The sequence below is a fragment of the Talpa occidentalis genome, unplaced genomic scaffold (assembly GCF_014898055.3).
Source record: "Talpa occidentalis isolate TD23 unplaced genomic scaffold, MPIMG_talOcc4v2.1 talOcc4.4, whole genome shotgun sequence".
Classification (NCBI taxonomy): domain Eukaryota; kingdom Metazoa; phylum Chordata; class Mammalia; order Eulipotyphla; family Talpidae; genus Talpa; species Talpa occidentalis.
Window position 1 is genome coordinate 52,958,459 of NW_023604295.1, and position 16,507 is coordinate 52,974,965.

Here is a 16,507-nt window from a genome sequence, read left to right on the forward strand (position 1 = left end):
GGGTGGAGTCAATAACTTACATGGCACTTCATGGGACTGCTTCTAATGCTAATAAGCTGCCAGGCATCAATAGTTTTGACAAGTATTGAGAAAGAGAAACAATATTCTGTTTCCAGAGAAAATTTCAAATTATAATTTGTTCATAGAATTATTCTGAATCTAGTTATGATTGCAAAAGTAAGTAATTTAAAACAAGCACTTAAATTTCTGATTTTCTGTCTTGTTTTTCATATAAAAGAAAAAATGAATATTATAAATAAATGCATCTGCAGTATTAAATAACTGCAACATGTCTCAGTTTATCTAGTTCAGATCTCCGTTTAGTAATATAGATGGCAGCTTTCATAATCTGCTAAATGTGATTTTGTGATTAAATGTCATTATTGTATATTTATCTCATTCAGATATAAGGACAGGCACTCACAGAGCTATATTAATGATATTACTGTCACATAGTAAGAGGTATATTTTGATGTTACATTGAATGACACCTAGCAAAGCACCTTTCTAGTGTCGATGTTCTGTTGATATTCAGCCACTTCACGCAGGAGGTTCTCCTTTTCCTCTTCTAGCCGGCTCTCATGCTCAAGTTGCTGGAATTCCAGATCTTCAAAGTGTTTTTTCTCAACATCCAGCAAGTCCGCATCCTTGAGAAAAGGGAATGAAAACAAGACATGCCAGAAGGATTGCTGAAAGCCTAGAATCTAAAATATGTTTCCCATTGAAAACATAACCAGGGATATTAACTGATAATCCATTCTTTTGGAGCTAACCCCCAGACCAATGACTGTTAATAACAGAATTGAAAGGGATGGGGGACCAGGGCAGATAGGATGTTGAGTGTTTACTTTACCATCAGTTCTAGACTGTTCTGTGGCTATAGCAATTCTTGCTTTAAATCTACTAAGTGGCTTTAAAAGGGATTGTGAAACATAAAAAGAATTCAGCAAACAACCTAAACATTACCTACAGACCATGGGTGTGTCAGTATCTTGAGAAAATATTTCTATTTTCCATAAATTTCCAAATGAAATGAGAATTTAGTATACAGATTAAAGATTCAAAAATTGCTGACTATTAAAAAGAAGATTCAAAAATTGACACACATAACAAATCAGAAGTCTTCTCTAAGACAAATACAGGCTCCCTAGGTGGCACACACCACAATTCACTGGATGTGAAGAGAAAAATACTAGAACTTTTAAAATGTCTTTTCTTTTCTTTTTCTCAATGTTCTCTAATGCACAGAGTTAGCATGTGCTCAATGTACATAATTTAAAATGAATACATATTTGAAGCATGTGTACTGTGTGTATATTATAATCTCAAATTGAGCTTCTGTGCATCCCTTGAAATTGTTGTCAAACCACTTATTCCTAGAATAAGTGAAAGTACAGTGTTCATCAGGCACAAAGAGTTACTCAAAAGGTTAAACACCACTGCTCTGGGAACAATCTTGAAGACATTAAGAACGGTTGGCAATCATAAAAATCCGATTGTCTAGCATAGGCATTTGCAACATCTGCGGTACCTGACAACAGGACTGACTGTATATGTGCAGACACGGGTGTGTGATATATAAATTATTCTTCTATCAACTTTAAACTACCCTTCCCTTATTTTTTGGAGTCTTTCACTGAACTATAAGTGTGGTATGTATAATGATTTCAAATACATAAATAATTTATAAATCATCTATGGCCCAAAGGAAAAGACAGCTGGGTTCTAAGGCTTGCAGCTCTACATAGGTAAGAGTCAGGCTTGTTTTATTTAATCCAAACATCAAAAGGAGTTTTTAATAAAAAATAGATGGTAAAAGATCTATATCAGTATTTAATACCATAACCCCAACTCTTGTTTTTATGTACGTGATGAATCTTTTTGCCTTTTAATTATTTCTACCTTGTGGAATAAATTTTATTCTAGGGATGACTCAGAAGGCTATTAGCTACCATGCAATTACAACCAACACTATAGCAACGAGACTATTATGTCAACACAGTGATTCTCAGAACTCAAGAGCAAGCAAAACAATTTCAAAAACATATTCAGCATTACTTAACACTTCTTATTTTTTTTAAGGTTTATTTTTTATTTATACAATAGCTGGGATACAGGCCAGAGGCGCGGGAGGGTGAGAGGCTTCACCAGAGACAGAGTAGGGAGCAGAACAGGCAGATGGACTGATGGCACTGTTGAGGGGAGCAACAGGCCCGACAGGAGAGGTCTGGGGCGCCATGTGGGAATCTCCCTGGCGGGCTGGGAATCGAACCTGTGCTGCAGAAGCTGTGGACAGCTTCCCAGCACTGTGCTCAACTCGTTGCACCACCGGGGAGGCCCACTTCTTACATTTTAATTGGTCAGATGGAAAGTGGTCTTGGTCTTGGGTTCAATTCATTGATGAGCATTTCAACTTAATCATGCTCTTAACTTCTAAATAAATTAATGAATTCAGAGCATATCTATTTACTATTGAAGGATTTAAGAAACAACAGTGTTGGGCCTCCCCTGGTGGCACAGGCGGTTGAACACAGCGCTGTGAAGCTGTCTGCAGCCTCGGCAGCGCCGGTTGGATCCCAGCCGCCCAGCAAGGGTCCCACATGGCATGGCAGACCTCTCCTGTCGTGCCCGCTGCTCTGCTCAGCAGTGTATTTCAGTCAGTCTGCCTGTTCTGTTCCCCGCTCTGTCTCTGCTGAATCCTCTCACCCTCCTGTGAATCTGGCCTGTACCCTGGTTCTTGTATAAATAAATAAATCTTAAAAAAAAAAAAAAAAGAAATAGCACAGTGTTATGTCTTCAACAAAATATTCACAACAAAATGTCAACTGGTATATTTACTCAGAAGCATATATACTAAAATTTTTGAGATATTTCAACAAAGTTTGATTTGTGACTGAAGATTACTAAAATAAAAAATTTAATAAGCCTTTTAAAAATAATTTTATAAATTATAAATAATCTTCATTCAAAGTGTATATAGGCTTATAATACATAGACTATGGTAGTCAGTCACTTTAATCCACATCTGGTTAATGTGCAACATGTGTTATTTTAACTACATGAAAGTCACAGAGTCACTAATTTATTTGTAGCAAATATTTAAGCCACTGCATTAAAATAACAACAGACTAGGTAGAAAAGTTGAAAATTAAAACTAAGATCAACATTCAGATTCCTCTGGTTAATCATTTCATCAACTTATCTAAATCACTACAATCAGCATACATAAACTTAACACTGTGGGAAAAATAACAACTTGGAGGGGGCAAAACTGTCAAAAGATTTTGGATGAGAGTAAAAATTCAGGTGATGGAATTTGGGGTCAAGAATAGTTTAGTTAGTCACAGAGTAATATATCCAAGGATCTCGAAATCAAGGCATAACTTGGTTGAAATTTTTAACTAAACTTCACTCCATAAAAGAACTTTACACATCTGACTGGCAAGCTCAAATGTTAGGTGTAAAGGAAATGAAAATAAAATAGCTGCACTAAAGAAAACTCGATACAAGTACTTTTTCCTTTTCAATAATTTGTTTTGAGAAAGTATATAGCAGAAGTTTAGATGGAGATCTTTATGTTTTCTTTCCTTAGTAGAGGAACAGAAAGAAAAAAAACCAGAAGTGGATGGTCAGGAGAGTTTAGAATAATAATCTCATGACAGTTCAAAGTCAACACTAAAAGCGAATTTTACTGGAATTCTGAGATTGTTAACATTTCTCCATCAGTCAAACCTTTAACAGTTTATTTTTGGAATCTGGAAAAAGACAATGGAAATCATCTTATACAGGCCCCTTGTTTTATATGTGAGGACACTTAAGTCCATAGAGGTTGGATGGCTTGTTCAAGATTAAATGATTAAATTGATTGCAGCACCAGTAAGAAAAAAAGGGTCTCTATTCAGAGCGCAATGAATAGAATTTTTAAAAAAGAAACCAAAATCAACCATTCAGCTGAATAAATATCAAAAGCATAAGATAACAGCCCTGGCCAGGTGTCTGTTCCATTTAATAGTGAAACCAATCCAGGCAAATTAAAGACTCCTTTAACTTCAGCTTCTTTGCCACACTATTCATATCCCAGGAAACAATCTGCTTGGTGAACCCATGATCACGAGATGCAGTCACAGGCCATGAAATCAATATCTAAAGAAAACTGCATTCTGACTCTAAGGCAATGACTGTGTGTATGCTGCCATTTCAGTTTAAGTATTTGAGAAAAGGTATAGTGTAAGAAAATGATTTTCTTCCTGTTTTTTATTTTGTATTTGTACAACTTGCCACCCGATGAAGTCACTGATAATAAAATCAACATCAATGAATCTAGTTTAAATGCCTTGGGGAAAGTTTGGTAATGAAGTGTATTCTGAACTGTTTGAAGTCTGAAGGGAAATGAGTTGTGATAACACAGGAAATTCCTACTATGAATGGACTTCTCATGAAATGAGTGAGCGTTTTTACTTATTAAGCCAAGGGATTGGCCAGAATTACTCTGGTTGTCATCCCTGGAAAATGGAATTAGTAGGCCTTTTACTATCAGGTGAACAGAAGCTACCACAAGTCAGTTAAATCTCCTAAGGAAAAGGGTTTTATGATAAGAATTCTACACTCCCCTTTGGAGAGGAAAAGAAAGGAGTCTTTGTCTTCAGTTAGTGCAATATGCTGTCTGCATCATTTCCTTTTATCTTTTGTAGTCAAAATCCTTAGAACACATACAAATTTATGAGTTATCCTACAGAACCTAGATTAAGAAAACTATATCCACCTGAGTCCTGATAATTAATAGAATCTACCAATTTCCATTTGAAACCATGCTCAAAAAGAATTCAAACAATAACTGCATAACACGATGAAAGAAAAAACAAAGTTCATAACTCGATTGCTGGCTCTAAATAAAGTAGCACCATGACCACAACAACTATGTAAAACCTTTACCAATAAGGAGAGTTGGAAACAATAAATGAATAAAAAAATTGTTTCCCAATCTCTTTGAGAGCTGGCATAAACACATAAAAATCACAAACTAAAATAATTTTATAATAAATAACCACTCTTTCCATTATCATTTTTATCACATTATTTTCAGAGATATATGACCCTCAGGGACAGAAAGTTTTATCTTTTTACAGTAAATTCAGCTACACACACTAAAATAACTAAAGGGGGTGAACAACACTGAATCATTTTTTTAATCCAACATTGTGAATAATAACACATATTAGGATTATTAGACTGCAGTTTACTTGTCTATATTGGATATTCTTTTTTTTAAAGATTTATTTATTTATTTTATACAAGAACTGGGGTACAGGCCAAATGTGCGGGAGGGTGAGAGGATTCACCAGAGACAGAGAGGGGAACAGAACAGGCAGACTGATGAAATACACTGCTGAGCGGAGCAGCGGGCAAGACAGGAAAGGTCTGCAGTGCCATGTGGGACCCTTGCCGGACGGCGGGGATCGAACTGGCGCTGCAGAGGCTGCGGACAGCTTCACAGTGCAGTGCTCAACCGCCTGAGCCACCAAGGGAGGCCCTACATTGGATATTCTTAAGATACTCTCCACCTCTACAATATGTTCAAGTTTTAACTGATTTTTTTCATTATCTAGTACTTAGAAGTATCAAGTATGGTTTTTAGTAAGGACATCTTAAATATTTTCCAAAGTGTGATATCTTAAAGTTGTTTTTTTCCCAACTCATTCATTCCCAAGAAGGTTTGGGGGTTGTAACATGAATGAAACTAGTCTTCTTTTTCACTTGATTCTATGGAATCATAAATCACCAGTCACGTAGAACAAACCACTATGAAGTGAAGCCCATCATGTCCAGGACTGCTAATGACACTCTCCCTACGGTCACAGTTTCTTCAGGCTACTGTTTATTTAGAAGAAAAAAATCCAGTTATTAAGAAGCTATGAAATATTATGTCAGCTTGCCAGTGTTTATGAAATTATCCACCCAGGAAGCTTTGTTGTCAGAAAATGACTCAGGTGGTAGTGCTCAGCACTGCCAGCATTAAGGATTGGAGAATAATCGGATCAAGTTCATCAAGAAGGTCAACACTGCACTAGGTTGTTAAAAATGAAGAAACTTGTAGGAAAGGATGTTACAGGCATTAATAATACCCTCATCTTAGCTCTTGGTATTTGATGAATATGATCAAGTTAATAAGTTTAATGTCACTCAGAAACAAAATTAAAAAGAAAAGTATAACAAAGAATATGAAAATTTGGGGAGAATACAAAAAAAAGAGTATAAAATTAAGCTAAAAAATATTCAAGGACTAATCACAATGGGACAGAGATTGCAGGGAAAGATGTTGGCTAACTTAAATGCTACAGCTAGTGCTGGTTATGTGTCAGCTCTCTTTTGTTACAAAGAATGACTTCAGAAAAATTTTTGCATTGTAAGTTAGGTGAAGAATTCCAAGGATTAAAAAACAAACAAACTGGTTAGCCTAGAATAAGATACACTGTCACATTCATACTTCTATTTTAAAAGTATCTAATGACCAGAACTTATGCAAATGTATGCTTTGTGAAGTGGGAAGTCATAAGTAAGTAAATTATATTCAAAAAGCAGAAAAAAACAAAAAACAACTGGCGCGTTCCTGGTTGCTACTGACCCTCTTCAGTTGTTCTTGTAACTGTTCCCTCATGGACTCAGGACAATTGTCCAGCTGGGTCTTCTGCTCGGAGTAAAGCTCCTGAAGCCTCTCTAGTTTTTCCCTTTCAGCATCAAGCTTTACCTTCTCCTGAAGTTCAGAAATCAGAAAATAGAATAGAAATTACCTTCACAGCCCAGCAGGTGTTAGCGAACATTTCCCAAGGATAACACAAACAAGCAAACATACACAAACTCTACATATCCCAAGACTGTAGAAACATATCTTGTTAGTGGCTAAGATAAAGGGCATAAGGGGGACGAAAAGGGAACCCCATTAATGCATTCTCAAAACACAGTCTACTTCATTGGACATTGGCAATGACCCCCATCCTTCCTTCCTTCCCTCCTTGCTGCCACCATGTTATAAAAGCAGGGGGAGCAACTGTAATACTGGTAATTGGTCAACAAAGAAGAAAAGAAATCCAACACAACTCATAGGACAGTTTTGCAAAGAGTCACTTGGCAGAGAAACAGACAAAAGAAAGGGAAGGTTGACCTCGAGTGCTGTCATAGAACCAATTCTCTCAAGGCAATTCTTAAGCAAGCTTTGGGAAATTATTCAAGTTTGGTTTTCAGGTCAGAGGCACATTAGGTGCAATAACTCATACTATTAATTATTTGCAACAATTCTATTTGTCAAACATCAGCGCTTAAGCAATTAGAAAATCTGACTCCAAGGGGAAAAAAATCTAATGCAGGGAGTAAGAGAGCAAGTCACAACATAAGATAGACGAAGCAGCAAGCAGAAGATAGATTAGGCAGCTCAGATCCACCAAAATGTGACATTTTCTGTGGAGATAAAGACTTCCCTACAATGACAGACATGCAAAAAATTGAAACACAGATTGTGAAAAAAGGAGAGAATATCCAAGTGTCAGCGATAGGACCATCAGAGAATAGGAAAAAGGGGAGAAGATAATACTAAGTACTTCTCAAATCACACACCCCGAAGTGATCCTGGATATTCTCCAGGGTACAATAGAAAAATACTGTCCTACAGTAATGGCACAGCTTCACAGTGCTACCTCTTCAATCGAGAAACAAAACCTTAATTTGCTTTAAGCCAACCTTGCCAACTAGTGTTTCCTTTATGATGTTCTGAATCCCTGAAGTGGAAGTTAGCCCTATTTCTTTCCTCGTATGATAACATCCATCTAAACAAAAGCAGTTTGTGAAGCACTGTCGTGATTTGACCCTCAGTAAGCAAATGACCACATTTTTCCCTATGCGAATTGGCACGAAATAACATTGGCCACTAAGCATATCATAGAAGGATTTTTATTGTAAGGATAAAGTTCTGAAATAGTTCTATGAATGTATACTTATAATTTCTTCATCTGGTTGACCATGATTTCCTATACAAACATATATTTAAATCTTTATGAAAGATGCTATGATTTAAATCTAAAACTATAGAACATCTGTTTAAAAATTAAAAAAAAATAAAATTATGATTTTGAAATGATATATGTTAAAATGATATATGTTAAAAATGATGTTAAAATGGTATGTTAGAAAAACTATAGAATATCAATACTGCTATCAGCTCACTCGAGTCTCCATTTTTAACTTAAATTTAAAAATGTTAAGGACATTTTAGAAATGTTTATTTAGATTTAAAATGCATTTTTTCTCAAAATGATTAAATCTGGAAGCCATAAAACTGAAAAGCCTACCTCATATGTCAATCTACAGTGATTCTACAATTAAAACTTGAGCAAATCTTCAGTCTTCAGTGGCAACCTGCCTGTACACAAACACCTATGATGCTGGGCTAGAGAAAGCAATGGCATCATTTGCAGAAAAAAAGGATCCTCAAGTGTTAATCCATAGTAAAACTAAATACATGAACCAGTTAGTGAGTCTTTAGTACAGTACTAAAACTTATCTTTTACAAGAAAATGTGTTGTTTCTCTGTGTGCAGATCAAAGACTGCCCTATTTACACAGCAAAAGAATCTTATCCAGTAAGAGTTCTCTTCCTAGAGACTAAATCACCAGTAGAGCAGCAATCCTTGCTCCAAACAGAAAGCTAAACAATAAATCTCTTCACTCCAATTAAGTATCATTGTGCAAAGTTCCAGAATTTAAATTTATATTGATGAAAAATACATTCAATATTTGATTATATAGAAAGACACAGACCTAAAATGCCACTTTTAAATAAAAATAAATTAGTCCTCTCATAATTCTCAATTTTTGTCATTGTTAATAATAAGCCCAAACAAGCAGTAAAAAATACCTTATGTTTACATAATGCTTTCCTTCTGAGGTGTTCAAAACATTTTGCAATTCCATATAGGCGGGCGACTACAAGAATTATGTAAGCAGGCACCATCAGAACTTTCTGCAGCTTCTCTGGCTTATCAGTAAGGCTGTGACCACTACCTGAGTCTCAGAGCAGAAAGTCGGGTGGGGGGGTGAGGGGGCAAAGCTAGAGCAAAGGAAGTAAAGGGGAAGGATGGAAGATGTACTAGTAGCAGGTGGGGCCGGCCATAAATCACAGGGGACACAGAGGTGACAGCTCTCCTGCAAAAGCTAGAGTAGAATGACCTTGGGCCAGAATGAAATTTTCTTCTACTTATTGCCCAGGAAGTTTTCAAAGGAAAGTTAGCTCTAGGCAAGGAGTTAATTAGAACTAATGCATCACCTTCCACAATGAAGGTAAAATAGACAAATTAAATGGCATTTCAGGAAATCCTACATTTTTACAAGTAAAATGTTAAAACTGGATGCTGAAACAACCTAAGTGCCCAAAAACAGATGAGTGGAACAAGAAGATGTGGTATATATACACAATGGAACACTACTCAGTGATTAAAAAAGATAAACTTGTGCCATTTGTGGCAACATGGATGGAGCTGGAAGAGATTATGCTAAGCAAAGTAAGTCACAAGGATAAAGATAAATTCTAGATGGTGACACTTACTATGGAATATAGAGAAACCAAACAAAGTTCAAGACAAACTTTGAAACCAACACTTGAAAGCTGACCACAGTACTAAGACAACCAGAGGTGGTGGGGAGTGGTTATAAATTTATCTGAAATTACTTGAGTTTGTATACAAGAGTTGTTAATAACCTGAATGATTTTACTCATCCAAAGCTTGTCACTGGAACACTTATTTTGTTAGATCTATGCTTAGATGACAATAACATATGTTTTCTCTCAATTTGTATTCTTAAGTGATTGGAATCTATCTTGCTGGCTCTATTTGAATTCCAATACTACAGAGAAAATGCTTGAATATTAATGAAAAAATATTTTATCATATTTAAGTATGAAATACTTGGTAAACAGATGGCTCAAAGTTACTCTGAAAAGATGCTTACTTTATTAGCTTGTATGTCTGCCAAATAAAACAGGAGAACCTGTTAAATTTGAATTTCAAATGAGCAACAAATGATCTTTTAATACAAGTGCATCATAAACAGTACAAGGGGCATAAGTATACCAAAAAAAGTATTCTGTTTATCTCAAATTCAAATTTATCTGAGCATTCTATATCTATCTATATACATATATACATATACATAGATTTTTTATATATATGCATATATATAGCAACCTATTAGCTTTATCAGATTTTTTAAAAAATTAGGATCCATTTTTGTAACTTCTGAACTCTTTTTTTAAAGATTTATTTTTATTTTACTTATACATACAAGAATTGGGGTGTAGGCCAGAGGTGCGGTGGATGAGAAGATTCACCAGAGACAGAGTGGGGAACAGAACAGGCAGATCTACTGAAACACACCGCTGAGGGGAGCAGTGACAGGAAAGGTATGCTATGCCATGTGGGTTAACTCCTTGGTAGGGGATCGAACTCAAGCCACAGTGGCTGGTGATAGCTTGTTACCACTGAGACTTGAACCTCTGCACCACCAGGGAGGCCCACTTCTGAACTCTTTAGCATAGAACCCAGTACATATGTGGTACTTGTGTGTTTTATGGAACACTGGGTCAAGTCCAGCATTTATGCAATAAAGTGTTAAATTCATAGACCCTAAGCCATCATTTTGAAGGGTTCTTCCACCAAAGTCTTCCCTACACCCTCGTGAGAATCCCTTTCCTTCCAGGTTCCTAAAACTTGGGGAGTAGTTTGAGAGGCAGACACGCTCAGAGGTCTATAGACTAAGCAAATTTTTAGGCCCCAAATTGCTTACCAGAAATTCTGAAGGCCATATGTTCCAGATTTCAAAAAATTTTGAATTTGATAGAGGAAGAACAGCTCATATAATACATATTACATGGTATTTCCAGTGAGGCAGGAGCAGGACCCTGTAATCAGCCACATTGCTATTTCTGCAGCTACTTGTGAATTTCATACCAATTGTGTCTACTAGTCAAAGTTAGTTTTTGCAACTAAGTTTTGGTGCCAATCCTCCAAAAGACATTTTTCCCTCCACAAAAGTTTTCAGACTTGGAACTTCGGAGGAAAGGTTATAAACCAGGGTCAACAAATGGTAATTTCTGAGAACCATTCTCTAAAGAGGCAGCCTTATATTTTTTAATTAGGATTTTTCCCCCTTTGGCTTTGGCATTTTAATTATAAAACTGGTAAGTGTTTAGTGTTGAAAAAATTGGAAAACCAGCATATAAAGGATTCATATCATCAAACAATCATCAAAAAACTCTAATCTGAAATCCTGTTGATTTAATCCTCAAATTCCATTTTATATCTCTACTTCCTCTAACCAGAGAACTAACTTTGAAATGTAAGAAAGAGGCAGGGGAAGGGCTGGGTCCCTTCAGAACAGAGACTGTGACTTGGCAAACACTTGGGCCTCCAGTGGCATTAACACTTTGCTGAAGAATTCTGAGCCAGGCTTGCTATCTGTCCTGGCTCTGAAGGAAGGATGGGGAGGAAGTAACAGGTACTTTGGCAAGATAGTAGCGGGGGATAAAACAGAACCACTTAAGATATAATGGCATATGCTTAATGTAGAAAAACAGCCAAATAGTTTAAGTTTTTAATCAGAATCATGTCATGGCATAGAGTAATGTAAGCTTCTATTCAAAGCTTTTAGCCTATTTGGTTATAAAAGTGTGTCAAGTCAGGATGGCAACAGACAAATTATTTGTGTGAGCACGGATCCTTAAATAAAATAATAGTTTGAGCTGTATGATCACCATCTCAACAATGAAAGCATCTTCAACAAGATGAGCAAGAGGAACCTTTTCTTAGCCGTTTTTCACTTAATTTCAGTACAACTACTTTTGACTTTTGCTTGGTAAGAAGCAGAGATGACACACAGATACTTCAAAAGTAAAGGAAATTATTTAAAGTTTTGAATACTTGATGTAGTCAGAAATACACAAAGACTGAAAGTAGACCTACATAAACACAAGCATACAACCATACCTTCTTAGCAGTTCTGCCTTGGACAGCGGGAGTAGCAGGAAAGAAAGCCAGCTCCAACCAGACTTTGGCCCAAATGTCCCAGATCTCACCCAACACATCCATAAAAATAATGCAGAAGTTATAAACAATCTTTTCTCATGTCCCTCACCCCAAGAAGACCTGTTGGGCCCCTGTGGGTTAATGTTTGAACTAGACACTCAGATTTATTTAGGGCTTGTCCATGTTCATAGTGACTATGTGCGATGTAGCCACTGTCTGACAGCACGAAAGATAGGTGGCATTTACTCAGGACGCATGGAAACAGGTTTATGATGCTCTTGACAGTGGTACCTATGGGGGCAGGGAAAGGTCAGTCCAGGAAGCCACTGCAAAATGTTCACCAAACACATAACTAAGTATATTGCATATATTTTAGGTTGTTGTACAATTAGGTCTATGGAGTATATTTTATATGATAATATATAATGAATAACAAGCAATCATCTGCAATATATATTAATTTACACAAAATTCATAATAGTTCCCAAATCAGGTGAAAGAAACAGCACTAAAGAGCCAGACCAAGGAAATGATGTCAGTAATTTCATGCCAGAATTTGAGCCTCAGGTCTTATTAAAAGTTCTTCCTATGACTCCAGGCCTTGTCTCCCAAAATCTAGGCTTACAGGATGTGTATTCACATCTGAATTGGGTTTGCCCAACAAGGATATCTTTTTAGGTTTTGGCTTTCTCATTCCATAGTTAATATCTGACAGCAGCAACAGGTGTGTGGAAAAGGAAACGAGATCCAAAGGGGCAAAGGTCACTTCCTCCTTCTGTCTTACACTCTGGCTCGACTGGCAGCGTGATTACAAGCCCACTAGCAGGTTGTCCCAGCTGTCCTGAAACTTGGCAGCACGGAGTTCTTGGGCAGGTGTCTGGCTCAGCATGTCTGTGAAAGCCCAGCCTGGACCTGCCCAGTAGTAGGAGATCCAAGGACAACATTCCCAAAGCATACTGGGCAGTGTTCTGGCAGCTACTCTAAGATGGATAAAGAGTGGACAACAGTGCCTTCCTCTATTTCACAGGCTAGAGAGGGAAGTAAATATCTAATAAGTCCAAAACAAATGCAGATTTAAAAACATGATGGTGAAAAGAACAACAGGGAAAACATAATCTGAATTAGAAGGCCTGGAAGAGTTTTTCTGAAAAACTAGCACTGGACATAAGCCCTGATAGATATAACCAACAAGGCTCAGCTATGGGGAAGGGGTTTCCAGGAAGGGGAGATATCTGCAGGGGAGCCCTCAGAGAGGGATGGATCTTTAAAGGTCATATACCTAGGATCATAAAGGTCACGGATAAAGGTCACCATGCGAGTGGAGTAGAATGATGAGGGTGACACACAGGCAGGTGACAGACCACAGAGAGGAATTTAGATTTATTAAAAGTCCATGGAACTCCAACCAGAGCAATATGATCTAATATATTTATTTAAAAATATCACTCTGGCTGTTGTGAAGAGAATAGACTGAAGGGAAGTAAATGGAAATGATGCTAAAGAAGAGATTTTGATGATTTAGAAGAGAATGCTGTTAGTGGAGATACAGAAACGTGAAGTGAGAAATATTTTCGTAATTAATTGGACCTGGGAATGATGCAGAAAGAAGTGTCAAGACAACTTCCAAGTTTCTATTTGGACAGACAGGTAGAGAGAGTGCCATTTTCTGGACTGGGAAAGCTGAAGATCAATAGGGTGGAAGGGGAGAAATGTATGCCAGGCAAGAGAAAGGATAAAATCGACAGTTCGGCTACAGAATACTCAGTTAGAAATATCTGTGATGTATCTGAGTGGAAATGTCAGACAGGTTTCAGAATATGAGCCAGAAGTTCAGAAAAAGGCTTTAGGCTAATGAATGACACATTTGATAAGTTACTAGAAACCATGGCTGTAAAAGTATGTGAGGATACAAGAGAAAAGAGTTCAGTGCAAAAGCAAACACTCCAGCAAGTGGTTAGACAGAGGCAGAAGGACAAGCAATAAGAACTGGGATGGAACAGTGAGAGAGAGAAGTAGAAGAGAAGAGAAACTGGAAGACTGGCACACAGAGGCAAGGCGGGCAGTGCCTAGAAGGGCCGGCCCCGCCTCGAGTGCGGCTGAAGAGTCTCATCACAAGAGGACTGAAAAGCCCCCGGCAGGCTGGGCAGCACCTAGATTTTTGGGAGCAAATCTGAGGGAGCACTGGGGGGTTGAGCCAACTAGAAGGCAAGGAATAGTATATTGGGAGCTGGAGCTAAGGAGATGGCTAAAAAATGCAAAAGTTTGGTTATTATAATTTTAAAATGATAATATTGGCATGTTGACAGGTTCAGTAAAGAGGGAGAAGTTGGGGGATGGATTACAGGAGAACCAAAGAAATTGAGACAGTGGGATGGAATGACACCCAGAGCACATCCAAAGGTACTGTCTTTGAGGGGAAGAGAATCTTCCTCAATTGTGAAATGATAGGACGCTTCTGATTTCTCAATGAACCAGGGTGATAAGACCATCTCAGACACAGCGGGGAGAGAGTGGACCAGAGAATTGAACAGTGAAGATATGAAATAGCCAAGTCAAAATATGGCAGAATTTTACTGGAGAAACATGGTAAGGTTGCCAAGCAGTACCGAGTCTATTTGAGTTTGGCTGTCAGCAGTATGTAGTAACATCATCTAGTAGTCTACTTCTACTTCCCTCATCCTCCTCTGGAATCCCTCACCTAAAGCCTGATTCTGCCATTTTTCACACTCTGCTGACAGACAATAATCCCACCTTCCAAAGCAGCTAATCCCCTAACAGCTGCATGAGCTGGGTCTATGCTTCAAGCCCCCACTGCCCCTTCTCCAATGCATAGCCCCTGTCAAGCCAGCAAAACAATAATAGGAAGGATGAAAATGGCCTCTTCTCTACATATTACCATTAACTTACTCAAACTGAAATTTTTTTTTCACTGCTTAAGGGAGAGAAATGGTAAGTAAAGAAGAATGTATTACAAGTTTATTTGCTTTTTCTTCCCCATGCTGGAATTTCATTTTTTTTAATTCGAGGCCTAGTTCAGCTGTAACTAAGAATATGAGAGAATAAGCACAATATCTCCCCAAGAAAATAAACAAACAAACAAAAAGCCAATTACCATCCTGAATTCTAAAAGCTACAAACAAGTTTTCATATTTTCCCTAGAAGCTATGCACTAGCATAAAGGTTGGGGACTGAATTGCATATGCATTTTTTCCAAGAAAATTGTCAACTATATTTTACAGACTATTTCATTGGGCAGTGTGTGAAGATCCCTGAAAACGTGGATGTATTTTTCAAAGAGCAGTGCAGTGCACTTGCATTGAACACAATTGCAAGGCAAGACAGCGAAGATGAATGGTCCCCATTCATCTTATTAATAAACAGAAAAATGAAAGGAAATAAGGCAGCCTCTGCAGGGCACCACTGGTAAAGGCATTCAGTATACTAAAATAATTCTTAAAAAAAAACAACAACGGTAGAATCAGAAAAAGAGACTAATGGAAAAAAGCAATTCACTCATCTCAAGTGGATTAACTACCATGAATATCAGCTGGAGAAATTATACAGGCTTTTCTCTGTCAGCTACAGCCACTGGGCCTGACAGTTCTTTAGTATGTGACAATTTACCTCATCTAAACACTTTTCTTTAGTACCAATGTCTCCAGGAACATGGCACACATATCCAAAACTATGGTTAAGACATTTTTCTAAAAAAAAAATTCCACTCCTTTATTTTCAATTTCATACATTTAAATTCCCTCAAATGGGACCACTCTGTTGCCCATAAAAACCGCATTCAAGTGAAATTTTCTTTTACCTTGGTCTTTTCACCTACGATGGTCTTTTCCAGTTTTGTTATTTTCCGTTTTAGCTGATCCAAACTCTCCTTCTCTCTCATAAGTTCAGTTGTTTCAGATTTCTGTTCTCCATCCAAAAGAGCATATTCCATATCCGACTAAGGAAACAAAGCAAAGCTCAGAGATACTTCACTTTCAGGGAAATTCTCAACTGCCCACTTTTATGGTGTGTTTTTAATGGCTATAAATTTCAAAAAGAACATTCCATAGAATCCATATGTGACTCCTACATGAGAACTGGAAAGCTTAGAAGAGTCTTTAAGAAATTTGGTCATCTTATTATTTGAATGTTATATTATAACCCCTTTTCTGCTCACTTCTCAAGGTGAGGTGCCTATTAGCATAGAGTTGGGCTCAACTCTATGAACCATCCTGGGAGCAGCTAGGTCTGTCTTTGTTTGTACTGAGAGCATGAAAGGTGAAAATTATACTCAGCCCAGCCTGCAAGCACCGAATTCCCAGCAATGCCAGCAGGAAGGGCTTCTAGGATCTGCGTGGAAGATGACAGGTGAGTAGTCCCTTTCCACTTATTGGGCTGTCTGCACTATCTGTGAGTATAAACACCAGATCCATCCTATGCAGAATT

At 37.5% G+C, this 16,507-nt stretch overlaps 1 protein-coding gene across 4 annotated transcripts in view; it reads right to left on the reverse strand.

Moving 5' to 3' along the window:
- Positions 1 to 16,507, reverse strand: part of PHLDB2 (pleckstrin homology like domain family B member 2) — a 103,084-nt gene that overhangs the window by 31,829 nt on the left and 54,748 nt on the right. For 3 of the 4 annotated variants that reach the window (XM_037525576.2, XM_054700605.1, XM_054700606.1), the window contains exons 5-7: positions 15,882 to 16,019; positions 6,623 to 6,751; positions 504 to 647 (exon numbers count right to left, since the gene is read on the reverse strand). In XM_037525576.2, the coding sequence (XP_037381473.1) occupies positions 504 to 647; positions 6,623 to 6,751; positions 15,882 to 16,019 (411 nt within the window). The remainder of the gene's footprint in view (positions 1 to 503; positions 648 to 6,622; positions 6,752 to 15,881; positions 16,020 to 16,507) is intronic. The other variant, XM_054700604.1, reaches the window with a different exon arrangement.